Here is a 23523-nt window from a genome sequence, read left to right on the forward strand (position 1 = left end):
CTTTAGTTTAGGGTACAATAATGTGCGCTGCATTGTCCCTGACAAATAAACAAATAATAAAAAATAATAATAATAATAATTTGGTATAATAGTGTCCGATTATCCCAATGAAACAATAAATGATTTACAATGCTCCGAATGAGCACATGTGTGATGGCCGTGCAGTGTTTCCCACACATAGGCCAATGTGTGGCGCTGCGCCACAGATTGAACAACGAGCGCCACAAATTGATTCCGCTTTTCTTATTTATTTTTTACTTGAACGCGTTTTTTAAATGTAACTCCGCCAGCCCGTAATCGCGCCCCCGTAATGCTGCCAGTCCGACATGTTCCCATTCCGACAGTCCTGTGCGCGTATGCAAATTAGCCATGTGCGCCAAACAGAAGAAGGGCCCTATCTTGCGCCCGGCGCAATTGACTTTCTACACCGACGCATGTGTCGTTGCTAGTTTGCACCCGGCGCAAAGCTGATTTTCCCCCGCAGCAACCAGGCACCACTACACTTGCATGTTAAATATTATGATGTCAAAGATTATGCATACGTGTGAAACTGCATAGAAATAGCGTGTGGATTGTGGAAACATTTTTTTTTCCATAGGGCTGCATGAATGAACATGAATGAAGTATAGTAAGCTATGCCATGCGTTAAAATAATAATAATAATAATAACAATAATACATTCGAGAAAGTATATTCCAGGCTTCCAAAACAAAATCTAGTTTTAGGGTAGGCCTAAATGATTGGTTAAATGATTTGGGAAAGAACAGCTGATACAGCGGTAAATTGTAGGCCTACTTTTAAATAAATGCATCTGCAAACACCGTACAGCAAACACATATGTTCTTGACAAAGACATCGTGTACAAGCCCATTACTTTTAGGATTGATGAGTAGGCCTATTTGATCGTGAGAAAACATAGTTTTACCGCGAGTGAGTGTTTAAAATAATGAATGAATGCGGGTGATGCTTGGTGCGCGTGTGTGTGCACGCCCATCTGTCTAAACACACGCAAATTAAACACGTAAGTGTATGAGAAGGAAATCGAGTCAGTCGACCTGCGATAAGCAGCTGATTCTGAACGAACTCGTCTTCGAGATGGACGTGTTCTAACGCATTTTTAATCAATGAAATGTTAACACAACAGTATATATCTGACCATTTAATTTTCGGGGAATTTTAGGGGAAGCCGAGCTTCCCTTGCAGTCGAGAAGTCGCCACTACGAAAGAATGCAATGTATCCAACTAGCGGGATCTAAACAAACTAAGCTCCAGCGAATTACTACAATGCAGAAGTAGTGGAGAATGGCGAAACACAGCAACTCTAGCCTACTCTCAACCAAAATAAAACTAATCGCAAACCTAAGTTAGGTTACTTTTTAGCAGGATGGAAGTGATGCTGATGCGGCTCTCAGCTGTGCCAGAGCGTTCACAGTTGCTAGGGAGACCACCTGCCGTCGCCGCCCGGTGCAGCAGTGTGAACTGCCCCGTTTTTAGAACGTCTCAGCCCGTCTCGCCGCAAGGAGTTGCGAGTTGCAAGCAGTTGCGTCGCGAATCTTTGGTCTGAACTGGGCTTAAATGTTGACTGTGGGGGAGGGGGGGCGATCGTGATTGTTGACGGGGGGGACGAACGACCGACGATCGGGATTGACGGGGGGGGGATGTGGGGCGTGTGTAAGCAGGCAAAAACGTGTGTCACACGGTGCACCGTGCAAGTTGGCAGCTCTGAAATGTATAAATCGAATTACGTGGGAGCCAGAGGGAACCAAGCTCCCAAAAAGGCAACAAAGTCAAAAAACTGAGGGGGTATCTCATATATCTGAAGGTGTCTGCCATATTTGGCATTGTAATTTCATCTTAAACAACTCTCATTATCCATAAAAACAGATTTAAAAAAAGATATTAAAAAAATATGAAAAAAAAATTATATCCAAAAAAAAATTCTATTAAAAAAAAATTCTGAAAAAAAAATTCTATAAAAAAAAAATTATGAAAAAAAAATTCTATAAAAAAATAATTCTATAAAAAAATTCTAAAAAAAATAATTATACATAAAAAAAATAATAATAATAAAAAAATTGGACAAATGCACAAATGTTTTTTTTTGGACCTGCGCGCGCATCTTTTTTTTGGACATGCGCACGCGCATCTTTTTTTGGACCTGCGCGCGCATGTCCAAAAAAAGATGCGCGTGCGCATGTCCAAAAAAAAGATGCGCGCGCAGATCCAAAAAAAGATGCGCGTGCGCATGTCCAAAAAAAAGATGCGCGCGCAGGTCCAAAAAAAAACATTTGTGCGCAGGTCCAATTTTTTTAAAATTATTTTTTTAATTTAGAAAAAAACAATTTAATAATTTTTTTTTTAATTAAAAAAAATTAATAATTTTTTTTTTATATAATTTTTTTTTTATAATTTTTTTTTTTTTCATAATTTTTTTTTTTGATAAATTTTTTTTATATAATTTTTTTATTATTATTATTTTTTAACTGTCTTCTAAATTAAGGAAATGATACAGGGAAACGAATAAATCATTACACGCCACGAGTGAACTTAATAAGCGATCGAAATACTTTTTTCAACCACCGCCTCTTTCCCTTGACATTTAGTTTTCACCTGACAAATGCGACCGATGTAATTAAGGCAACCCGGTCTCACAGGAATCCGTGAAATGTTTTTTGACTTTGCCTTTTTGGAAGCTCGGTTCCCTCTGGCTCCCACATAATTCGAACACTGATTTATACATTTGCAAAAAAAAAAAAGATGCGCGCGCAGATCCAAAAAAAGATGCGCGTGCGCATGTCCAAAAAAAAGATGCGCGCGCAGGTCCAAAAAAAAACATTTGTGCGCAGGTCCAATTTTTTTAAAATTATTTTTTTAATTTAGAAAAAAACAATTTAATAATTTTTTTTTTAATTAAAAAAAATTAATAATTTTTTTTTTATATAATTTTTTTTTTATAATTTTTTTTTTTTTCATAATTTTTTTTTTTGATAAATTTTTTTTATATAATTTTTTTATTATTATTATTTTTTAACTGTCTTCTAAATTAAGGAAATGATACAGGGAAACGAATAAATCATTACACGCCACGAGTGAACTTAATAAGCGATCGAAATACTTTTTTCAACCACCGCCTCTTTCCCTTGACATTTAGTTTTCACCTGACAAATGCGACCGATGTAATTAAGGCAACCCGGTCTCACAGGAATCCGTGAAATGTTTTTTGACTTTGCCTTTTTGGAAGCTCGGTTCCCTCTGGCTCCCACATAATTCGAACACTGATTTATACATTTGCAGGGCATGTTAAATAAGTGCGGTGTAAAACCAAAGATAATACCGTTAGCATCTACAACTTGTATTTAATAAGCCTAAATTGTTGTGCTGTGTCCTGATTGACTGAAGAGAAATAGCCACATCGTTGCGTTCTAAAACTGGACCTGGCGATTTGACATGTTCAATCTTTGGGGACTCCTTGCAACGGCATCAGCCGCCTTGCGACGACCAGTTCACACTGCTGCAACTTTTCCCCTGACGTCCCAAAAGAGTCTCGTTGCGTCGCCAATCTTTGGTCTGAACTGATCTTAGGAGACCGTCTATGTGGTATCAATGATGAATTTACCTTAACATGTTCGCTGTAACTGTTGTAATTAGAATAGTTGTTTGAATAATGGACTAGGCCAACATGGACGCAAGATAACCTAATGTGCTATGATGATATTGCTTTTGATAAGGGTGATGTGTACCTTTTTCTAAATGTTTTATATATATATATTTTTTTTAATTTAAATATGGTATCACTATTAAAATGTGACTATATGTTTCCGTATACAAATGTTATATCTCCTGTACATGTTTGTATATAATTATATTATAGTACCTGTGGTGTAACTTTGGTGATTTGGATACACTGTGACCCCAAACACACTCGTGTCTTGGGGTGATTGGGTAATTGGCAGGCGAGCCTATAAAAGGCCGCTGCGCCCTGTAACGCATCACGTACAAGGAACACGGATGAAGGGCTAGACCCGAAACGTTTCCCCTTGTTTATGTGTCCTGTAATTGTTGTTTCGGCTTTTAAAATACTTTTGGAACTTCTCAGCCCTAGTGTGCGATCTCCCCATTCTTCACTTGATAAACACTTAAAACATTAGTTTGCCAGCTGCTGGTCAGAGATGACTATGGGCATCAAGAGAATTAACATGAAAAAGTTCAGTGTTAAATTTCACATGACATGTCATTCACAGCTGCTAGTCAGTGATCAAAGTGTGAATTTCAAATTCAACAATATGGCCAAATATTCAGGTATAACTTGAAAAACATTCTGCAGTTACACTTATGCTAGAACAATAATCCCTGCTCAGATGCATCTAAAATACAATTTAAGACAATAAAATGTGTGATAAACACTTAAAACATTAGTTTGCCAGCTGCTGGTCAGAGATGACTATGGGCATCAAGAGAATTAACATGAAAAAGTTCTGTTAAAATTCACATAACATGTCATTCACAGCTGTCTTGACACGTATGGCTTCACAGGTCTAACTTGAAAATACATTCTGCATTAACATTTTGCTAGAACAATCAATGTAACAATGTAGAAAAATAGAAATAAAATAAATCAATGTCAAATTTCACGTTGCCTTATTAGCAATAACTACATAACTTACAAATGGGTGTAACACACATTTTACAAACTTTTGAGTTATTAACCAGCAATTAGTCTGAGAACACAACACAAATAAATTATGTGAACTTGTCAAATTTCACAGCTGCTAATCAGAGCTGACTCCAAGAGGGAAAACCTGTTTCTTAATTTCACTTTTCTTTTTGCAACGTTTAGACAAGACAAAGCTTTTTCTTTAGAGATCGCACACAGAGCATTTTGGGCCATTATCCAGGAACACGTGTTTCAAAGGTGTACTTAAGGTCCTCCGGATAGGAAATATTGAGTGCATAAAGGAGGCCGAGAAGGTAGGCCATGGGAGTATCCGGAAGGTCCTTTACTACTATGGATTCCTCTAAGATGAGTGCAATGTTTTGGATCTTGGGGGATGAGGCTTCAGCCACACAGGACATACAGAATTCCCACAGTGACTCCCTTGGCAGCCACGTCATCTGGATCAGTTTCCTGTTTGAGGACATTAAGAAATATGATTTTTAATTCAAACTCACATCACATACTACATGTCTTGTAGGGAGCCAGGCATCTCAAATTGGATTGTCATATCCAATATGAAGTTGTCTGTCATTTTAGCTTTGTTGTTGAAGGACCATTCCGGTGTATACTGATCCATATCCCCGTCATTCAAGCCTATCTGGTGCTGTCCATGGGAAAAATGAGAAAATTTGTAAAGCTGACTTAATGTGGTATTCAATAACACACAAGTTTAAGCAAGCACTCTGATTGGTCAATTCCCATTCTAGAGTGTGTTTAAATGCCTGGTGAAAGAACAGACAAAAATAATGTGCCTAATTACAGAAAGTATCGCTACGCTAACTAGCTGAAACTACTTTCATGAGCCTAGTTTCCATAACAACGTTCAACTGTTACATCGTTTCACTTGCGCAGTAGGAACGAGGCGCTTTTACTATAGGAACTATTTTCTGATGGAGATGAACTCGGGCAGAAAGCTTGAATTTGAGGGCAAATTAACCCACAATATGAAAACATTTTACAATATTGTTGATAATGAAGATGGTTTGTGTTATTGATTTGCAATTTTACACTCAATGGTGTTCTTGAATGTCATTATTGGTACTTGAAGCACAGGACTTCGGAACTCGGCGCAAGCGCTTCGTTCCTACGGCTGTGCTTTGCGTACCAATGACATTCAAGAACGCCATCTTGTGTAAGATTGCTTAAAAGAACCGATCACAGGTGGCCAGAGTAGAATATGTGACATCCACTATACCTCAGCACAAGTTCTTCCCAGGGCCAGAGCCGTATATAGAGAGAGTTCCGCCAACTCTGTTTAGAACGTTCAGGACAATTCTGTCGTGGATTGGTTCAAAGGTAGTCACGTGTTTTGTGTACGCCATCTTACAGACCAAACATTAATCAATCGTCATTACCATGCTATCAAGGCAAGTGCGACAACTTACAAGAGAGGAATATATATCTGTAATATCATTACTTTTCGAAAGAAAATGTCGTGTTGTGTAGCCTATGGTTGCTCTCTAAGGCCCGGACGTGGTAAACGTCTGCATCATTTCCCTCAGGACCCTACTAGGAGGAAATTGTGGGAGCAGAGGGTCAGAAGGATGAACTGGAAGCCGAATAATTTTTCCTTGTTGTGTGAGGTAAGAACATTTCTATCATGGACTTTGTAAAGAAAACACATTTGGAAAATATTATTGTACCCCATCAATTCATGGCATGCTTCGAAAAAAGTACTAACCAAAGTGAATTTCATTTGAACTTAGCCTAGTAGTGTTAAGCTACATGACGCTCGCTAGCTCTTTGCGCCTTTTTTATGCTAATGCTAGCACTGAACTCCGGGACAAACAACCTGCATCTGCCATCTGTATTTTTCCACCAGGCTCTTTTATGCATAAGTATGCACTGGTTAGATGCCATTCTGTGAAAATCGATGCAATTTTTAGAATAATGACAACTATTAATACTACATCATTGCAAGGCTAGCCTACTTGACGTGCTATCTTTCTGCACTGCCGCATTTTACCCTGCATTCTTTCAAAACACCGGCTGCATTGTCTTTGTTTATGTTCATGCATGTCAGAAAGATTGTGATTAACTTTGCACAGAAATCATGTGGATATATTGCAAACAAATGCCCTTTTGCAGCATTGCTTGGTCAGCTATTTCTCGAGTTAGATAATACATGGTCAGTTCATGTTTGCTGGAGAGATCTATGTTACTCTTGTCTAGAGTCTAGTGCAAACAGCATGGTGCCAAAGCGCTTATGTAATCCATGCAATAACTATGCATTGGTTAGATGCCATTCTGTGAAAATCCATTACCATCATTTACTTTCTCTTTGAAATTGCATTAAAATGTCTGACTCCGTTTGTAGGACCACTTCGATGAGACACAGTTAGAGTCACAGAGCTCATGGTGTTAGGAAGCTCAAGCCAAATTCCATCCCAACACTGTTCGTCTTCACCCCACCGACACCGCCCAGCAGACCCACCAAACGAAACGGACTGAAGATGAACCATCTCTGAATGCAAACATTCAGAATGTATTCAGAATGTATTATACGCTATATAGTGTAAGAAGTAAAGATATTAAAGATTGTCTAATACAAAATGTATACTTTTACCGTAATATTTTAGATGTTTTAATGGCTCTTCCCCGATTCCACTGTTGATATTTTAATGAATATTGAATATGAATTTTCCTGTTGGAGGATCTTCCTGAGAGTCTGTTGTTTAAATGTTGTACAAATTATTGCGTACTGCTAGGATTTGAATGCAAACATTCAGAATGTATTATAAGTTATAGTCTAAGAAGTAACCAAAGTTATTTTTATATTGCTAACGTCTGATTCATTTTTTATGAAAGAGAAAACTCTTTAATTGATAAACAAAATTATACATGTATGGTCTTTTTTCCCTTGGGCATTAGTCATCAGTCAGACTTTTAACAATAGACACAGTCTGATCATGACACCTAAGTAGGCTACGAGAAGGGTTCATGTGATGTTTAGGGGAAATATTTATAGTCTAGATTAAAATAAATAACCAAGAAGTTGTAATTTTTAGCCAATGTCTCAATAAGTAATCGTAGGCTACACGGCGACGGCTATTGGAGAAGGTGAACGCGGCTCCAGAGTGCGACCTATTAGGTTGCATATGCGACCTAATTTCTTAAGGTGTGAGTTAAAATTTAATGAGGTCGCTCCGGTGCTACTTGCAGGAGGACGAGCAGATATGAAGCGGTCGATAGTAGATTATTTTAAGAAGAAAAATGTCTCGGAGGAGGAAACAAATGAGGCTGTTGTTGGTGCTGGAGAAGGGTTAGCAGAGGAAGCAAAAATAATCTCAGATTCTTATTCTGAAGAGGACAGTGACAGGTTGGCGAAAGAGGCGGGGGGCAGTGGGGAGAAAAAAGAAAAGTATTGTTTTCAACAAAAATGGCTGGCGCAGTTCCCGTGGTTGCGTTATGGGACAAACCATGGTGTGTGTACTGCAGGACATGTGGCCCGTTGCAGGCAAAACACATTTTGTAAATGGGTCTACACAATTCAAAGTTCAGTCATTAAAATTACACAATGAAAGCCAAAAGCACAAGACGTGCAGGGACCGCTGCATCACATGAAGCTCCCAGTCTCTCCCCACCTCATTTAATCAGATAGATGAGACCAATCGCTCGGCGGAGAATGAACAAATCATCAAGTTTAACACTGCCTACAACATCGCTAAAGAGGAACTCCCGTTCACAAAATGATGAAGAATAACGGACTGAACGTCAACCCCACATATTCCAACGACACTGCGTGTGCACAATTTGTGGGAGTTATAGCAGACACACTCAAGGGAAAGACCGCTGACAAAGTCGCATCCGCCCCCTACCTCTCGTTCATGCTTGACGGTTCCACTGACAAATCCACCAAAGAGTGCGAGATTATATATGCCCGTATCGTTGAAGATGGAAAACCAATATTCTTATTGGCCATATTGTGGTTGAACATGGCCATGCAGAAGGTAAGGACTGTGTCTCATATAGCCAAATGATAATAACTATAACTATACTATATATATATATAACTACTACTACTATTACTATATATACTATAACTACAACATAGCCTACGCTTACACACACACGTAGGCTATACTATAGCCTACGTGTGTGTAAGCGTAGGCTATGTTGTAGTTCCGACCTGTCATGGCACGTCAAAATAGCAACAACAACTGCGCTATCCGCTATATAGTGGCGCAATTGCATTGGCGCATTTTGTAGATCACTAAAATAGCACCAAGTATCATTTGCGCCGGAACACGCCCCTGCTTTTCGCCGACACGCCTCTCCAGGCGCAAGTGTAGTGGTGCCTGGATGCTGCGGGGGAAAATCAGCTTTGCGCCGGGTGCAAATGCGTCGGTGTAGAAAGTAAATTGCACCGGGCGCAAGATAGGGCCCTTCTTCTGTTTGGCGCACATGGCTAATTTACATACGCGCACAGGACTGGCTGGCTCCGCTTGGCAAAAAATAGAACATATTTGTGAAGAAATGTTTAAAATTCTGAATACTGGACATGGTGAGCTTAAACACATTTAAATGACCATTAGTGACAATAATATATATATATTTATTTATTTATTTATATATATATATATAGATTTTTTTTTTTTGAGACCCCCTTCAAATTTTGCTTTTGAGGCTTTCAGGGGGTCTCATGGGTTTGGGATTAATTAATTAAGGGATTATGGGATTAATTAATTAAGGTCTTACTGTGCTTGTTTACTAATGAGGAACATTATTATTTCTCGTTTTTGTCTAATTGAATACAAAGCTTATTACGTTTTATTAGTGTAAAAAACTGTAAAGTAAAGAGCGACCCTACTCCATTGAGACGTCTGTTCAGATGTTCCTTGGTACAGTAGTGCTCGGTGCACTCCTGAATAAATATGGTTCCTAGTCACAGGTTGCTAGGCTGCTAGGTAGCTTACTACACACACCCCTCTCCTTGTTTCACTGGTCTAGAACACACACATACTGTACAGGAATCCATCCACCTGACACGACGAGACACACTGAAGAATGATGTGCATGCTTAGCTGGAGAGGACTCCCACACTCCTCTAGTGAGAAGATGCTTCTCCAAGTGTCTTACCAACCCTCTACCCGGACACAGCGCAGGATCAATCAAAGACAACTACAGGTTAATAAGCTATCTTCTAAATAATATTCATAGTCATATAATCTTGTGGCTTATTAGCTGTTGTGTTGTAGATGTCATTCCAAAAGTTGCACATAGAAGCCAAAAGTATTTAAATGGGCACAATTTTGATTGATTATTTATTTTATTATTTATTTAAGGAAAGGTCAAGGTAGACAGGGCTCTATTGGCTTATTTACTTTTTATTTTAAATTTTTATAATTCTTGTTAACATTTTAGCTCCCAAACCTCAAAGCCCTGACGTCACTTGACCCTTTGAACTCCTTGTGAAGGGCATCGTAAAGAGCACAAAAACGGAGGCAGGCTGGTGGGGAGGTGGAGTGAGGTGGGGGTGAGGGGCGTAACCAATATATAGGCCAATTATACACAACAATGACCTCGCTGAGGGGCCACAGTGTCCACAGATGCAGTGTTTATCTGTATCTCCCACATAAAACAGAGCTGCCAGTCAAACCATTGTCTGGAGTGGGTGTTGTGTTGGTGGAGACTTGACCTCATGCTTGTCTCTCTGGACTGTGGTATCTCTCTGAGACCAGATGACTGGCCATTGATCCTAATCCAACGCTTGCATTTTGTTATTTCTGTGGTGAACAATTTGCCCCAAATTGGCAATTTGTGTATTATTTCCCACACGGCCCTACATACAAAAATACAGGTTTTAAGATTATATATGCTTCCATAAACGTGCACATCTATTTATGTAGGCTATGATGCATGTAAGCATTTGTAATTTGTGGAGGGACACAAACTATATCATATATCAATGTATATTGACCTGACTGGTTGTGTCTGTAGTGTTGGACTGCAGACCTAAGTCCAAACCAGAACCATTCTCTCTAATGGGAGATGAGCCAATCGCTCCTGAAAGAACCAAAACAACGAGTGTCCTGGGACTTTTCTAATACTCTTTTTATGGAGGGATGGAGGAACCACACTCCTAACTGCACCAACACGTCATATGGCAATACTGGGTTTTCTTTCTGTTGTAATCCCAATGTTAACACAAATCCTTCAGAAGAGAGTCTAGAATTACACACACTGTCCCTTTATCACAATACATTGTTTAATTTGATCTCTTTCTAAAACAGGGGTCGGCAACCCGGGGTCCTTTGGGGCCGCCCTTGCGTCCCTTTGGCAAAATAAAAACATAATAAAAAAAGATTATTGAAAAAAAAACATGTTTTTATATTATAAGACTTGAATAGAATAGAATGTCATCCAATCCATTATAATTTTGGAAAAATATATTGCTTGTACAAGAAAAATGTTTTTTCAACATGAAATGTGCGTCGCGAGATATCCAGGCGCCTATTTTCTGGCACAGTTGGTAGCTTGCTAAGATCTCCTAGCTATGGATCCAAAGAAGAGAAAGATACATGAGCTTAAAACAATATCATACAGCCCTGATGTTCAGAAGCTCTGCAATGAAACTCAGAAACAAAAATCCCATTCAACTGGATGAGAAAGGTAGGGTTTGTTTGATTATCTCATTATAGCAAGTTGTTGCCTTTTTTCGTAGAAAAAAGCCTGAGCTAATATTGTTTTTTTGCTCATGCAGGCCCCCTGTGTTGCTGGGAATCAATGCAACAAGACTGCTTAGCACTGAACTGGACAGTCAAAATTCAATTGTTTGAAATGTTTACCAGTGTTGTTATTTAAAGATGATGGTTCATTTTCCAAAACAGGGTTAGGCTGATATTTTCTAGGATGCACTGATATTCATTTAATTTGCACAAACATGGACTGATAGTGCAGAGATAGGCCTACTCAATTTCAACTTAAAAACCTGTTAGTGGATTTTTCCTGCTAGTTCCCTCATGTCTTGTTAGAACATCCACAATGTGTAGCCTATGTTTTATTGCAATTGCATATATATTTATTGCTTAAACTTAAATTGTTGTATAAGCCTATACTAACTATTTATTTGCTAAAGTAGCTAAATAGCCTATTACAAAAAACGAATGTGCGGACCCAGACAGCTTTCCAAACCCCATTTCTAACCAAAATTGGCCCTTTACAATGAAAAGGTTGCTGACCCCTGCTAAAAGCATCCACTAAATGGGTCATTGACATGAGTCTATATGTGTGATGTGAGTCTGCCATCATAACAACACTGCACTGAGGTTCCCTGAAGTCAGATGATAAACAACACAGGACCTGTTGCTTCTCAGCCAGAGGCACTAATCAGGGGAAAGGTCATGGAAACCCTGCTCACCCATGCTCCACTAAGGTGAACTGTGGAACACATGCAGACACACACACACACAGACACACACACACACACACACACACACACACACACAAGCGCGCACACACACACACACACACACACAAACACAGAAACACACAAGCACTCACACACACACGCACACATAAACACACGCACACACACACACACAGACCCAGTTGTTCTACAAACGAGGGAACAGTTTTGAGAGACCAGCGTTCCCCTCGTCCCCTCGTCCCCCCTCACAAATTATTTGTGCTTTTTTAAAAATAGATCTGTATTATTTTTATGTTCAATGTTCTACATTTTATTTTGGTAAATTTTGTATTCTTTCCTTAAAAAACCCTACATACACAAATACAAGTTGTTTGTGCACTAGGCTGAAGTGTGTGTTATACTGCCGCCTAGTGGTTCAAAGCTGATCCATGTTCCCTGTCGTCAATATCAGACGACATCACGTTGATTCTTCTTTTCTTCTCTTTCACAGGTTCTCTTAGGAAATACGATAAAATGCAATTTATCTGATTATATATGCCTCCATAAAACTGCACATTTACTTATGAAGAACGCATGCATCTGTAATTGGTGGAGGGACACAAACTATATCAGCTATGTTGCAATCTGTTTAAGAGAATAAAACACTGGAAGCTTCATTTAATAAAAATACTCTCTAGTCTAATGAAATGATTTGATACCTCTGTAAAGACATGGAATCAGATTTGATAAAAACAAATGTTTATTCCGATGGAAAAGTTGAGTTGTAACATCTAGAGTATGACTCTTGAGACAAACACTTCATATAAAAACATGTTTGACCCGAGAAGCTGCGTCAAACTGACCAGCAGTCAGTCAGACCTCTGGGAGTCAGATACCCTGACCCAGCAGGGGGGTACACACACACACACACACACACACACACACACACACACACACACACACACACACACACACACACACACACACACACACACGCACACACGCTAATAAATAGTCTTTTCTCGTTCAAAGTCCATTTAAAGCGCTCCTTTAGGACGCATGATGTCGGTTCGCTGCGGTTCTGAAAGCTGGTGGTCCGTGGGACTTTGACAGGGCTGCAGGGGTCTTGTCTGTCTCCAAACAGGTCCCTCCCTGGACCCCCTCCTGCTGCTCGCTTCCTTGTTTCTTCACAGGCAGGCCCGCTACTAGTGTCCTCCTCCTCGGCTCTGCCAACATGAGCATGGCCATCTCGGCGTCGTCAGGGCCCTCCCCGGAGAAGGGATGGCACACCGTGTCCACCAGGCTGACCACCGTGCCGACCACCGTGCCCATCACCGCCACCACGGTGCCCAGCAGGTACACCTTCAGCATCCCGCGGGTGGGCTTCTGGCTCAGCATCTCTCTGACGAAGGGGACGAGTTCCTGCACCGTTTGCATGCTCATGGTTTCACCTGAGGAGCAGAAGGTTGGACAGGTTAGTAAGCGACGCATGGTAACATGATCATCACAAATGTAATCAAACACATCCAACATGTCCGGTCCAAAAGGATTAATAAGAAAACCTACGTTTTATCTCTTCAGGTCGGTTGGACGGACTCTGAACAGGACGGTGTTGCTCTGGTGGTGGGATCATGGGAGACCTTGCCCTGCGCCGGGTCCCAGCAGTTTTATAGAGGGGCAGCTTAGCTCCGCCCCCGCCGAGTCCCAGCGGCTTTATAGACCGGCCGCTTAGCTCCGCCACCGACTAGGCGCGTCCCTCAGCTGGCTTCAGGCCAGACACGTCGGGCACGTCGGACCCTTTTCACATGTCATCGTCAGTAGTGGGGTTAAGGAACCTCCTGCTGCTGTCATTTAAACATGAGGTCAGTTGTATTTATGTCTGTTGTAGTACAGCCATAGTCAATGTATATTGACCTGCCTGGTTGTGTCTGTAGTGGTGGACTGCAGACCTAAATCCATCAGACCCATCATATCATGAGCTGAACCACCATTCTCTCTAATGGGAGAAGAGCCCATCGCTCCTGAACGAACCAAAACAACGAGTGTCCTGGGACTTTTCTAATCCTCTTTTTATGGAGGGACGGAGGAACCACACTCCTAACTGCACCAACACGTCATGTGGTGATGATGGGTTTTCGCTCTGTTTTAATCCCAATGTTGAACACAAATCCTTCAGAAGAGAGTCTGGCATTACACACACTGTCCCTTTATCACAATACATTGTTTCATTTGATCTGTGTCTAAACCCACTCATTGACATGAGTCTATATGGGTGGTGTGAGTCTGCCATCCTAACAACACAGTGCACTGAGGTTCCCTGAAGTCAGGTGATAAACAACACAGGACCTGTTGCTTCTCATCCAGAGCCACTAATCAGGGGAAAGGTCGTGGAAACCCTGCTCACCCATGCTCCACTGAGGTGAACTGTGGAACACACACACACACACACACACACACACACACACACACACACACACACACACACACACAGAAACACACACACACACACACACACAGACCCATCGGCTGATACACTCACAGGCTGACTAATGTGTGGGGGTTGCAGTTGTTCTATAAACGAGGGAACAGTTTGAGAGACCAGCATTCCCCTCGTCACTTCAGGAGATCAGGACACAGTCATACTTTAGAATAACTTAAGAAATAATACCAACCCAGTAGATCAAGAGACAGCTAGACATCAGTACTGGGAACAGTGGGTGGTCAGTGGGGGAATAAGACAGTATTACTCTTCACTGTAAACCAGTATGTTCTCCATCCCAATAAACCATGCTCAGTGGTCGATCACCATCACCATCAAACATGTTTCAATATCAGATATGTTTCTGAAGTCACCATTAAACATGAAGATAGATGTTACTGGTTTAGTTCAATACTGAATATAGAAAACCACCTGTTCTCTACTGAACATGATGTAATATTATCCCCAGAAAGTTTGTGTAATTGTTCACAGAGGCACTAATATAGTGTTGCATAGTTCCACTAGGGTGGATATTTAGGAACAATTTACAATGTTAAATGTTCCTACTTTGTCACTCACAAAGTAAATCCTGAAGAACAGGAAGTCTTAAACACTAGGAGGCCTTCCTGGGTCTCAGCCAGAAGGGATGTGGTGTTTATTGTCTGTATGGGAGCGGGCAGGAAGGATACTTCAGCCTTATTATATTTTAGTAAAGAAATGACCTAAATCCATCTCACACACACACACACACACACATATTAATTACCACAGTTGTGTTGTCATGTTATTATATTCACAACTCTTCTCTGTCTTGGTGCTGCAATGATGGAACAAGCTCCCTGCCGATGTCAGGACCTCAGAGTCACTCACCAGCCTCTACAAGAGACTCAAGACTCACCTGTTCAGAGTTCACCTGGACCCTGCCTCCTCCCTCACCCCCCACTGCCCCTTCTCCTCCCTTACTCTCCTAAAAATACCCCTCTTACGCAATTATTGTATATGTTTGTAAGTCCTGGCACTTAAGGTACACACTTATTGTATGTTGGTCGTCCTAGCACTTACAAATACTTAAAAGTACTTGGCATCGTGTAGTATCTTATCCTAGCTATCTTTGTTGTATTACTAGTCTTGTATTAGGCTACTAGTCTTTGTTCAAGTTTGTTGTATTACTAGTCTTGTTTCTATGAACATCCTCACTGTACCAGCAGCGATATATTGTTGTTTCTCTTTCTTCTGACACATGTACTCAATACTCATTGTATGTCGCTTTGGATAAAACCCAGCAAACATTTCGACGTCAATTAGACGTCAAGTCGACGACTTCCGTAAAGATGGAAAGAAATTGGCAGATTCGGAGTTTGCGGTTCAATAGATCATCAGTGAAACATCGTTGCAACACAAATGACACCTCTAGCTAAATGTAGTAACCTAGAGAACCAGCTACAACCTTGTTTTCATCCAAACGAGCCGTCTTTAGCGAACGGTGAATTGCATTGGCTTCTATGAGCTGTCGGCTTTCAGCCGCGAGCTTAGGGACCGTCTGCAAAGTGCAAAACAGAAAACGACCACAATGGTCAAATTTCAATAGCGTCGCCATTGTTGACTCTAGAGCTCCAAAACTTGTTCCATATAGGCAAGGCCCCTATATGGTCTTACTACAACCTTTAGTTTTGAAAAATATAACTACCTATTTTTAAGGAATTTTTATTTGGCTAAATTTCAATAGCGTCGCCATTGTTGACTCTAGAGCTCCAAAACTTGCTTGATATAGGCAAGGCCCCTATATGGTCTTACTACAACCTTTAGTTTTGAAAAATATAACTCTACCTATTTTTAAGGAATTTTTATTTGGCTAAATTTCAATAGCGTCGCAATTGTTGACTCTAGAGCTCCAAAACTTGCTTGATATAGGCAAGGCCCCTATATGGTCTTACTACAACCTTTAGTTTTGAAAAAATGTAACTCTACCTATTTTAAGGAATTTTTATTTGGCAACAATTTCAATAGCGTCGCCATTGTTGACTCTAGAGCTCCAAAACTTGTTCCATATAGGCAAGGCCCCTATATGGTCTTACTACAACCTTTAGTTTTGAAAAATATAACTACCTATTTTTAAGGAATTTTTATTTGGCTAAATTTCAATAACGTCGCCATTGTTGACTCTAGAGCTCCAAAACTTGCTTGATATAGGCAAGGCCCCTATATGGTCTTACTACAACCTTTAGTTTTGAAAAAATGTAACTACCTATTTTTAAGGAATTTTTATTTGGCAACAATTTCAATAGCGTCGCCATTGTTGACTCTAGAGCTCCAAAACGTGTTCCATATAGGCAAGGCCCCTATATGGTCTTACTACAACCTTTAGTTTTGAAAAATATATCTCCTCTTATTTTTGAGAATTTTTTATTTAGCAACAATTTCAATAGCGTCGCCATTGTTGACTCTAGAGCTCCAAAACTTGTTCGATATAGGCATGGCATCTATATGGTCTTACTACAACCTTTAGTTTTGAAAAGAGTTTTGAAAAATATATCTCTGCTCCTCAAAAATAAGATGAGATATATTTTTCAAAACTAAAGGTTGTAGTAGGACCATATAGAGGCCATGCATCTATGGAGCAAGTTTTGGGGCTCTAGAGTGAACAATGGCGACGCTATTGAAATTTTAACAAATAAAAAATCTTTAAAAATAAGAAGAGATATATTTTTCTAAACTAAAGGTTGTAGTAAGACCATATAGAGGCCTTGCCTATATCGAGCAAGTTTTGGGGCTCTAGAGTCAACAATGGCGACGCTATTGAAATTTAGCCAAATAAAAATTCCTTAAAAATAGGTAGAGTTATATTTTTCAAAACTAAAGGTTGTAGTAAGACCATATAGGGGCCTTGCCTATATGGAACACGTTTTGGAGCTCTAGAGTCAACAATGGCGACGCTATTGAAATTGTTGCCAAATAAAAATTCATTAAAAATAGGTAGTTACATTTTTTCAAAACTAAAGGTTGTAGTAAGACCATATAGGGGCCTTGCCTATATTAAGCAAGTTTTGGAGCTCTAGAGTCAACAATTGCGACGCTATTGAAATTTATCCAAATAAAAATTGTTGCTGAATAAAAAATCCTTAAAAATAGGTAGAGATATATTTTTCAAAAATAAAGGTTGTAGTAAGACCATATAGAGGCCATTCCTATATGGAACAAGTTCTGGGGCTCTAGATTTAATAATGGCGACGCTATTGAAATTGTTGCCAAATAAAAAATCCTTAAAAATAAGAAGAGATATATTTTTCAAAACTAAAGGTTGTAGTAAGACCATATAGAGGCCTTGCCTATATGGAACAAGTTTTGGAGCTCTAGAGTCAACAATGGCGACGCTATTGAAATTTGACCATTGTGGTCGTTATCTGTTTTGCACTTTGCAGACGGTCCCTAAGCTCCCGGCTGAAAGCCGACAGCTCATAGAAGCCAATGCAATTCACCGTTCGCTAAAGACGTCTTGTTTGGATGAAAACAAGGTTGTAGCTGGTTCTCTAGGTTACTATATTTAGCTAGAGGTGTCATTTGTGTTGCAACGATGTTTCACTGATGATCTATTGAACCGCAAACTCCGAATCTGCCAATTTCTTTCCATCTTTACGGGAGTTAATCGACGTTGGTCATGGAGGTCGAAACGACGTCGATTTGAGGGGCTGATATGAAAGTTTTTCTGACGTCGTTTCGACGTCTCATAGACGACATCAATCCACGTCGTCTCGACGTTGTATAGACGACATTTCAACCTACATGAAATTTACTTTTAAGCCAATACACTAAATACCCACTTAATTATGAAAAAAATAGTATTAAGCTACATTTCAGTTACCTTGTAGTGTGCCCCAATTTACGGTTTTTCAGTATAGCTACCCACTGAACCTATAACAAGCAGTTCTTGTGCTGCATGTAGATAATTAAACATTTCTTAATCTGTTGTAAACATATTTACCTCAAACCGTGTGGTCAACAAGTCCAATAGACGTCGAGTCGCAACGTGACTTTATTTCGACCCTTTGCCGACATGATGTATAGATAGAACCAAATGTAGCCTATAGAGCATTTGGTCATATCAAAAGGACAGCAATATTTGGCTACATCTATAATATTTTGTTTAATTATGCATACTCTTATCAATCAAGCATGAATACATGTCCTATTAATCTTCAACAAAAGACAGATTTCAGGGTATAAAGTGCACTGCATCAAAAACATTTTAATTATACCCAAGTAGGCCTACATCTTCTTTAAACAACAAAATGAAAACTTATTGGGACCAAAATCCCATCCCCCCAGTCCTTGCAGGTGCATGTTTCAGGTGTAAACTCATGGCTGCTTCGATTACTGTATCTGTGGCCTCGGGATTCCATCTCGTCACAGCAGCTGGAAAGAACACCAGTACAAGGTTTGGTGAGAGTGAGAAGTTTGACTGGCCAAAATACACCAAGTGTTTGGCTCAGTGGACGAAGACAGTCTCACCATCCAGCGCCCCAGCCTCAAGGGCTACCTGGTGGCTACATCAAGTCCATTTAGCTTAGCTACATCGGAAACTATCACCCCTCTCGCTATCAATAATGAGAAGAATGGGTCCTAAAATTGACCAACAGTTCACAGGTCTAATGCACGGGGAAAGGGTTTTGCCACCCGTGTTTTATTTTCAATAACACACAGCTACCGTTAGCCCTGAAACGGGACGCTGCTGCTCCCCAGCTGGGAAGCAGCAGCGTCCCGTTTCAGGGCTAAGCTAACGTTAGCCTGCTAGCTTCCCGCTCCCAGTTCGTATGTAACGTTACAAATACGAAAACCCGCTATCCATGAGAATACGCCATGTAGCCTCAAATTCAACAGTTAGGCATGCAAATAACAAAAGGGTAATGTCTCTACAAATACAGTTGCATTTTAAATTGCAGTGTCTTTTCGTCACCTGCAACTCCCGCATGCTGCTGAGTGCCGAACTTGACGGCGAACTGATATCACCTGCGCATGCGTTGGAGGGATTACGTGTTGGTGCGCAAGGAAAAATAGTTCCTCAATGGAACTTGAGTAAATGCTGGAATAAAACCTTTTAGCACCTATATTGGCCATATACATGATAGCATATTGCGTTTGGAATAATAACACTTTTCAATAATACTATTAATGTGTAAACATTACCGTTCACACTAATGTTACAAAGTTACATTGTTGTTAAGTTAAATAGCGATATAAACAGTGTTTATTCAGTTACACCACTGTCAAACAAGCTTTCCTCGAAATCACCATTTCCGTAGCGGCATATATGTTTTCATGTCGGCAAATGGTCGAAATAAAGTCACGTTGTGACCCGGCGTATTTTAGACTTGTTGAATGCATAAATGTTTGCTGGGAGTGTTTATTCGGTTACACCACTCTAAAATAAGTCTTCCTTGAAATCACCATTCCTCTAATGATTATGTTTTCATGTCGAAATGAAGTGACGTCGTGACTCGACGTCGACTGGACTTGTTCGCTTCGACGCAGGTCGAGAAAATGTTTGCTGGGAAGCGTCTGCTAAATACCCCAATGTAAATGTAAATTATTTGTGCTTTTTAAAAATAGATCTGTATTATTTTTAAGATTTACACTTTTTTGAAAATGTTCTACACTTTATTTTGGCAAATTTTGTATTCTTTCCTTCAAAGCCCTACGTACACAAATACAAGTTGTGCACTAGGCTGAAGTGTTTGTTATACTGCCGCCTAGTGGTTGAACTGATTAAAGCTGATCCATGTTCCGTGTCGTCAATATCAGACATCACGTTGATTCTTCTTCAGTTCAGTTCAGTTTCAATTTATTGTCCCCTAAGGGAAACTTGTCTTGCAGCCAGGTAACATACAGGTACAGTAGCACAACAGATAAGCACACATACACACAAATAATAACACCAACTACTGTAAGTAAAAAACACTGTTACACTACTACTCATCTAGCGAATTGTGCAAATTTAGCAACCGTATTGCACTTGGAATAAAATAGCTCCTTGTCCTGTTGAGCTTAAAACCAGGGATTCTAAATCTTCGGCCAGATGGAAGGACCTCGAATAAACAGTGAAGGGGATGGTTTACACAGTCTAATATACCATTTGCCTTCCGCACAACCTGTTTCTCATAAATATTGGTCAAGGTGACCTGAGGACAACCAATCATCTTATCAGCCACCTTCACAATATGGCTGAGGTTGTTTTTATCCCTAAGGCTAATGCCCCCATACCAGGCAATAAAGGCAAAAGTAAGAACAGATTCAATAAAAGATTTGTAAAACAAGGACAAGATAACCTTATCTACATTGAAGGAGTTAAGCTTCCGAAGGAAGTACAATCGCTGTTGTCCCTTTCTGCAGATCGCATCAGTGTTTATGTCAAATTTCAGTTTGTGGTCAATCACAGTTTCCAGATATTTATAATGGTCCACCACCTCTATGCTGCTTCCTTTTATATAAGTGGGTGGGGGAGAACCATCTTGTCTTCTCTTTAACAAGTTCTCCTAGGAAATACGATAACGTGCAATTTATCTGATTATATATGCCTCCATAAACGTGCACATTTATTTATGAAGGCTATGAAGAATGCATGCATCTGTACAGTGACGGACTGGGATCAAAAAACGGCCCTGGCATTTGCACATTATAACAGGCCGCGGGTGTAATTGTTGACGGGGGGGCGGTCGCGGACAGGATTGTTGACGGGGGGGGGGGACGACGACGACGACGACGATGACAACGACGACGGGATCGTTGACGGGGGGGGGGGGGTAAATAGATAATGTGGGGCCGCCGTCGCGACGGAGGGGCCGCACGATCCCGATAAGAATGCCGCTCCGTGATTGGCCGGCCCAAACGGCCCACGAGAGGCCGCGGCCCTTTTGGCATCTGCCCAAATGCCAGACTGTCCAGTCCGTCACTGCATCTGTAATCGGTGGACACGAACACCAACTATATCAGCTATGTTGCAATCTGTTTAAGAGAATAAAACACTGGAAGCTTCATTTAATAAAAATACTCTCAAGTCTAATGAAAAGACATGGAATCAGATTGGATAAAAATAAATGTTTATTCCAATGGAAAAGTTGTAACATCTAGAGTAGCCTATGACTGTTGAGACAAACACTTATAAAAACATGTTTGACCCGAGAAGCTGCGTCAAACTGACCAGCAGTCAGTCAGACCTCTGGGAGTCAGATACCCTGACCCAGCAGGGGGGTAACACACACACACACACACACACACACACACACACACACACACACACACACACACACACACACACACACACACACACACACACACACACAGACACACACACACACACACGCGCGCTAATAAATAGTCTTTTCTCATTCAAAGTCCATTTAAAGCGCTCCTTTAGGACGCATGATGTCGGTTCGCTGCGGTTCTGAAAGCTGGTGGTCCGTGGGACTTTGACAGGGCTGCAGGGGTCTTGTCTGTCTCCAAACAGGTCCCTCCCTGGACCCCCTCCTGCTGCTCGCTTCCTCGTTTCTTCACAGGCAGGCCCGCTACTAGTGTCCTCCTCCTCGGCTCTGCCAACATGAGCATGGCCATCTCGGAGTCGTCAGGGCCCTCCCCGGAGAAGGGATGGCACACCGTGTCCACCAGGCTGACCACCGTGCCGACCACCGTGCCCATCACCGCCACCACGGTGCCCAGCAGGTACACCTTCAGCATCCCGCGGGTGGGCTTCTGGCTCAGCATCTCTCTGACGAAGGGGACGAGTTCCTGCACCGTTTGCATGCTCATGGTTTCACCTGAGGAGCAGAAGGTTGGACAGGTTAGTAAGCGACGCATGGTAACATGATCATCACAAATGTAATCAAACACATCCAACATGTCCGGTCCAAAAGGATTAATAAGAAAACCTACGTTTTATCTCTTCCAGGTCGGTTGGACGGACTCTGAACAGGATTGTGTTGCTCTGGTGGTGGGATCATGGGAGACCTTGCCCTGCGCCGGGTCCCAGCAGTTTTATAGAGGGGCAGCTTAGCTCCGCCCCCGCCGAATCCCTAGCTCCGCCCCCGACGAGGCACGTCCCTCAGCTGGCTTCAGGTCAGACACGTCAGGCACGTTGGACCCTTTTCACATGTCGTCAGTAGTGGGGTTAAGGATCCTCCTGCTGCTGTCATTTAAACATGAGGTCAGTTGTATTTATGTCTGTTGTAGTACAGCCATAGTCAATGTATATTGACCTGCCTGGTTGTGTCTGTAGTGGTGGACTGCAGACCTAAATCCATCAGACCCATCATATCATGAGCTGAACCACCATTCACTCTAATGGGAGAAGAGCCCATCGCTCCTGAACGAACCAAAACAACGAGTGTCCTGGGACTTTTCTAATCCTCTTTTTATGGAGGGACGGAGGAACCACACTCCTAACTGCACCAACACGTCATGTGGTGATGATGGGTTTTCGCTCTGTTTTAATCCCAATGTTGAACACAAATCCTTCAGAAGAGAGTCTGGCATTACACACACTGTCCCTTTATCACAATACATTGTTTCATTTGATCTGTGTCTAAACCCACTCATTGACACGAGTCTATATGGGTGGTGTGAGTCTGCCATCCTAACAACACAGTGCACTGAGGTTCCCTGAAGTCAGATGATAAACAACACAGGACCTGTTGCTTCTCATCCAGAGCCACTAATCAGGGGAAAGGTCGTGGAAACCCTGCTCACCCATGCTCCACTGAGGTGAACTGTGGAACACATGCAGACACACACACACACACACACACACACACACACACACACACGCATGCATGCATTCATGTACACACACAGAAACACACACACACACTCACAGGCTGACTAATGTGTGGGGGTTGCAGTTGTTCTACAAAGAGATCAGGACACAGTCATACTTTAGAATAACTTAAGAAATAATACCAACCCAGTAGACCAAGAGACAGCTAGACATCAGTACTG

The 23523-nt window shown here is 41.1% G+C and overlaps 2 protein-coding genes across 2 annotated transcripts; both read right to left on the reverse strand.

Moving 5' to 3' along the window:
• Positions 1–13002: 13002 nt before the first annotated feature.
• Positions 13003–13700, reverse strand: LOC311339438 (G0/G1 switch protein 2-like). Its single transcript, XM_084464828.1, has 2 exons — positions 13629–13700; positions 13003–13513 (listed from the first exon to the last, which is right to left on the reverse strand). Exons 1-2 carry the CDS (start codon positions 13693–13695, stop codon positions 13113–13115), a joined length of 468 nt encoding a protein of 155 aa, XP_084320954.1. The 5' UTR covers positions 13696–13700; the 3' UTR covers positions 13003–13112.
• Positions 13701–21615: 7915 nt separating this feature from the next.
• On the reverse strand, positions 21616–22586 carry LOC311338806 (G0/G1 switch protein 2-like). The gene is made up of 2 exons (XM_084464130.1): positions 22462–22586; positions 21616–22346 (listed from the first exon to the last, which is right to left on the reverse strand). Exon 2 carries the CDS (start codon positions 22336–22338, stop codon positions 21946–21948), a length of 393 nt encoding a protein of 130 aa, XP_084320256.1. The 5' UTR covers positions 22339–22346; positions 22462–22586; the 3' UTR covers positions 21616–21945.
• Between the last annotated feature and the right edge of the window lie 937 nt (positions 22587–23523).

The sequence above is a fragment of the Micromesistius poutassou genome (assembly GCF_964030765.1).
Source record: "Micromesistius poutassou genome assembly, chromosome: 2".
In the NCBI taxonomy this organism is placed as follows: domain Eukaryota; kingdom Metazoa; phylum Chordata; class Actinopteri; order Gadiformes; family Gadidae; genus Micromesistius; species Micromesistius poutassou.

What these genes read in the sequence shown, in the direction of transcription:
- LOC311339438 (XM_084464828.1), bottom strand. Translation starts at nt 13,695, where the DNA reads ATGATCCCACCACCAGAGCAACACCGTCCTGTTCAGAGTCCGTCCAAC. An exon ending in CCGACCTGAAGAGATAAAAC is followed by an intron (nt 13,514 to 13,628) that starts GTAGGTTTTCTT and finishes TCTGCTCCTCAG; the next exon opens with GTGAAACCATGAGCATGCAA.
- LOC311338806 (XM_084464130.1), bottom strand. Translation starts at nt 22,338, where the DNA reads ATGAGCATGCAAACGGTGCAGGAACTCGTCCCCTTCGTCAGAGAGATG.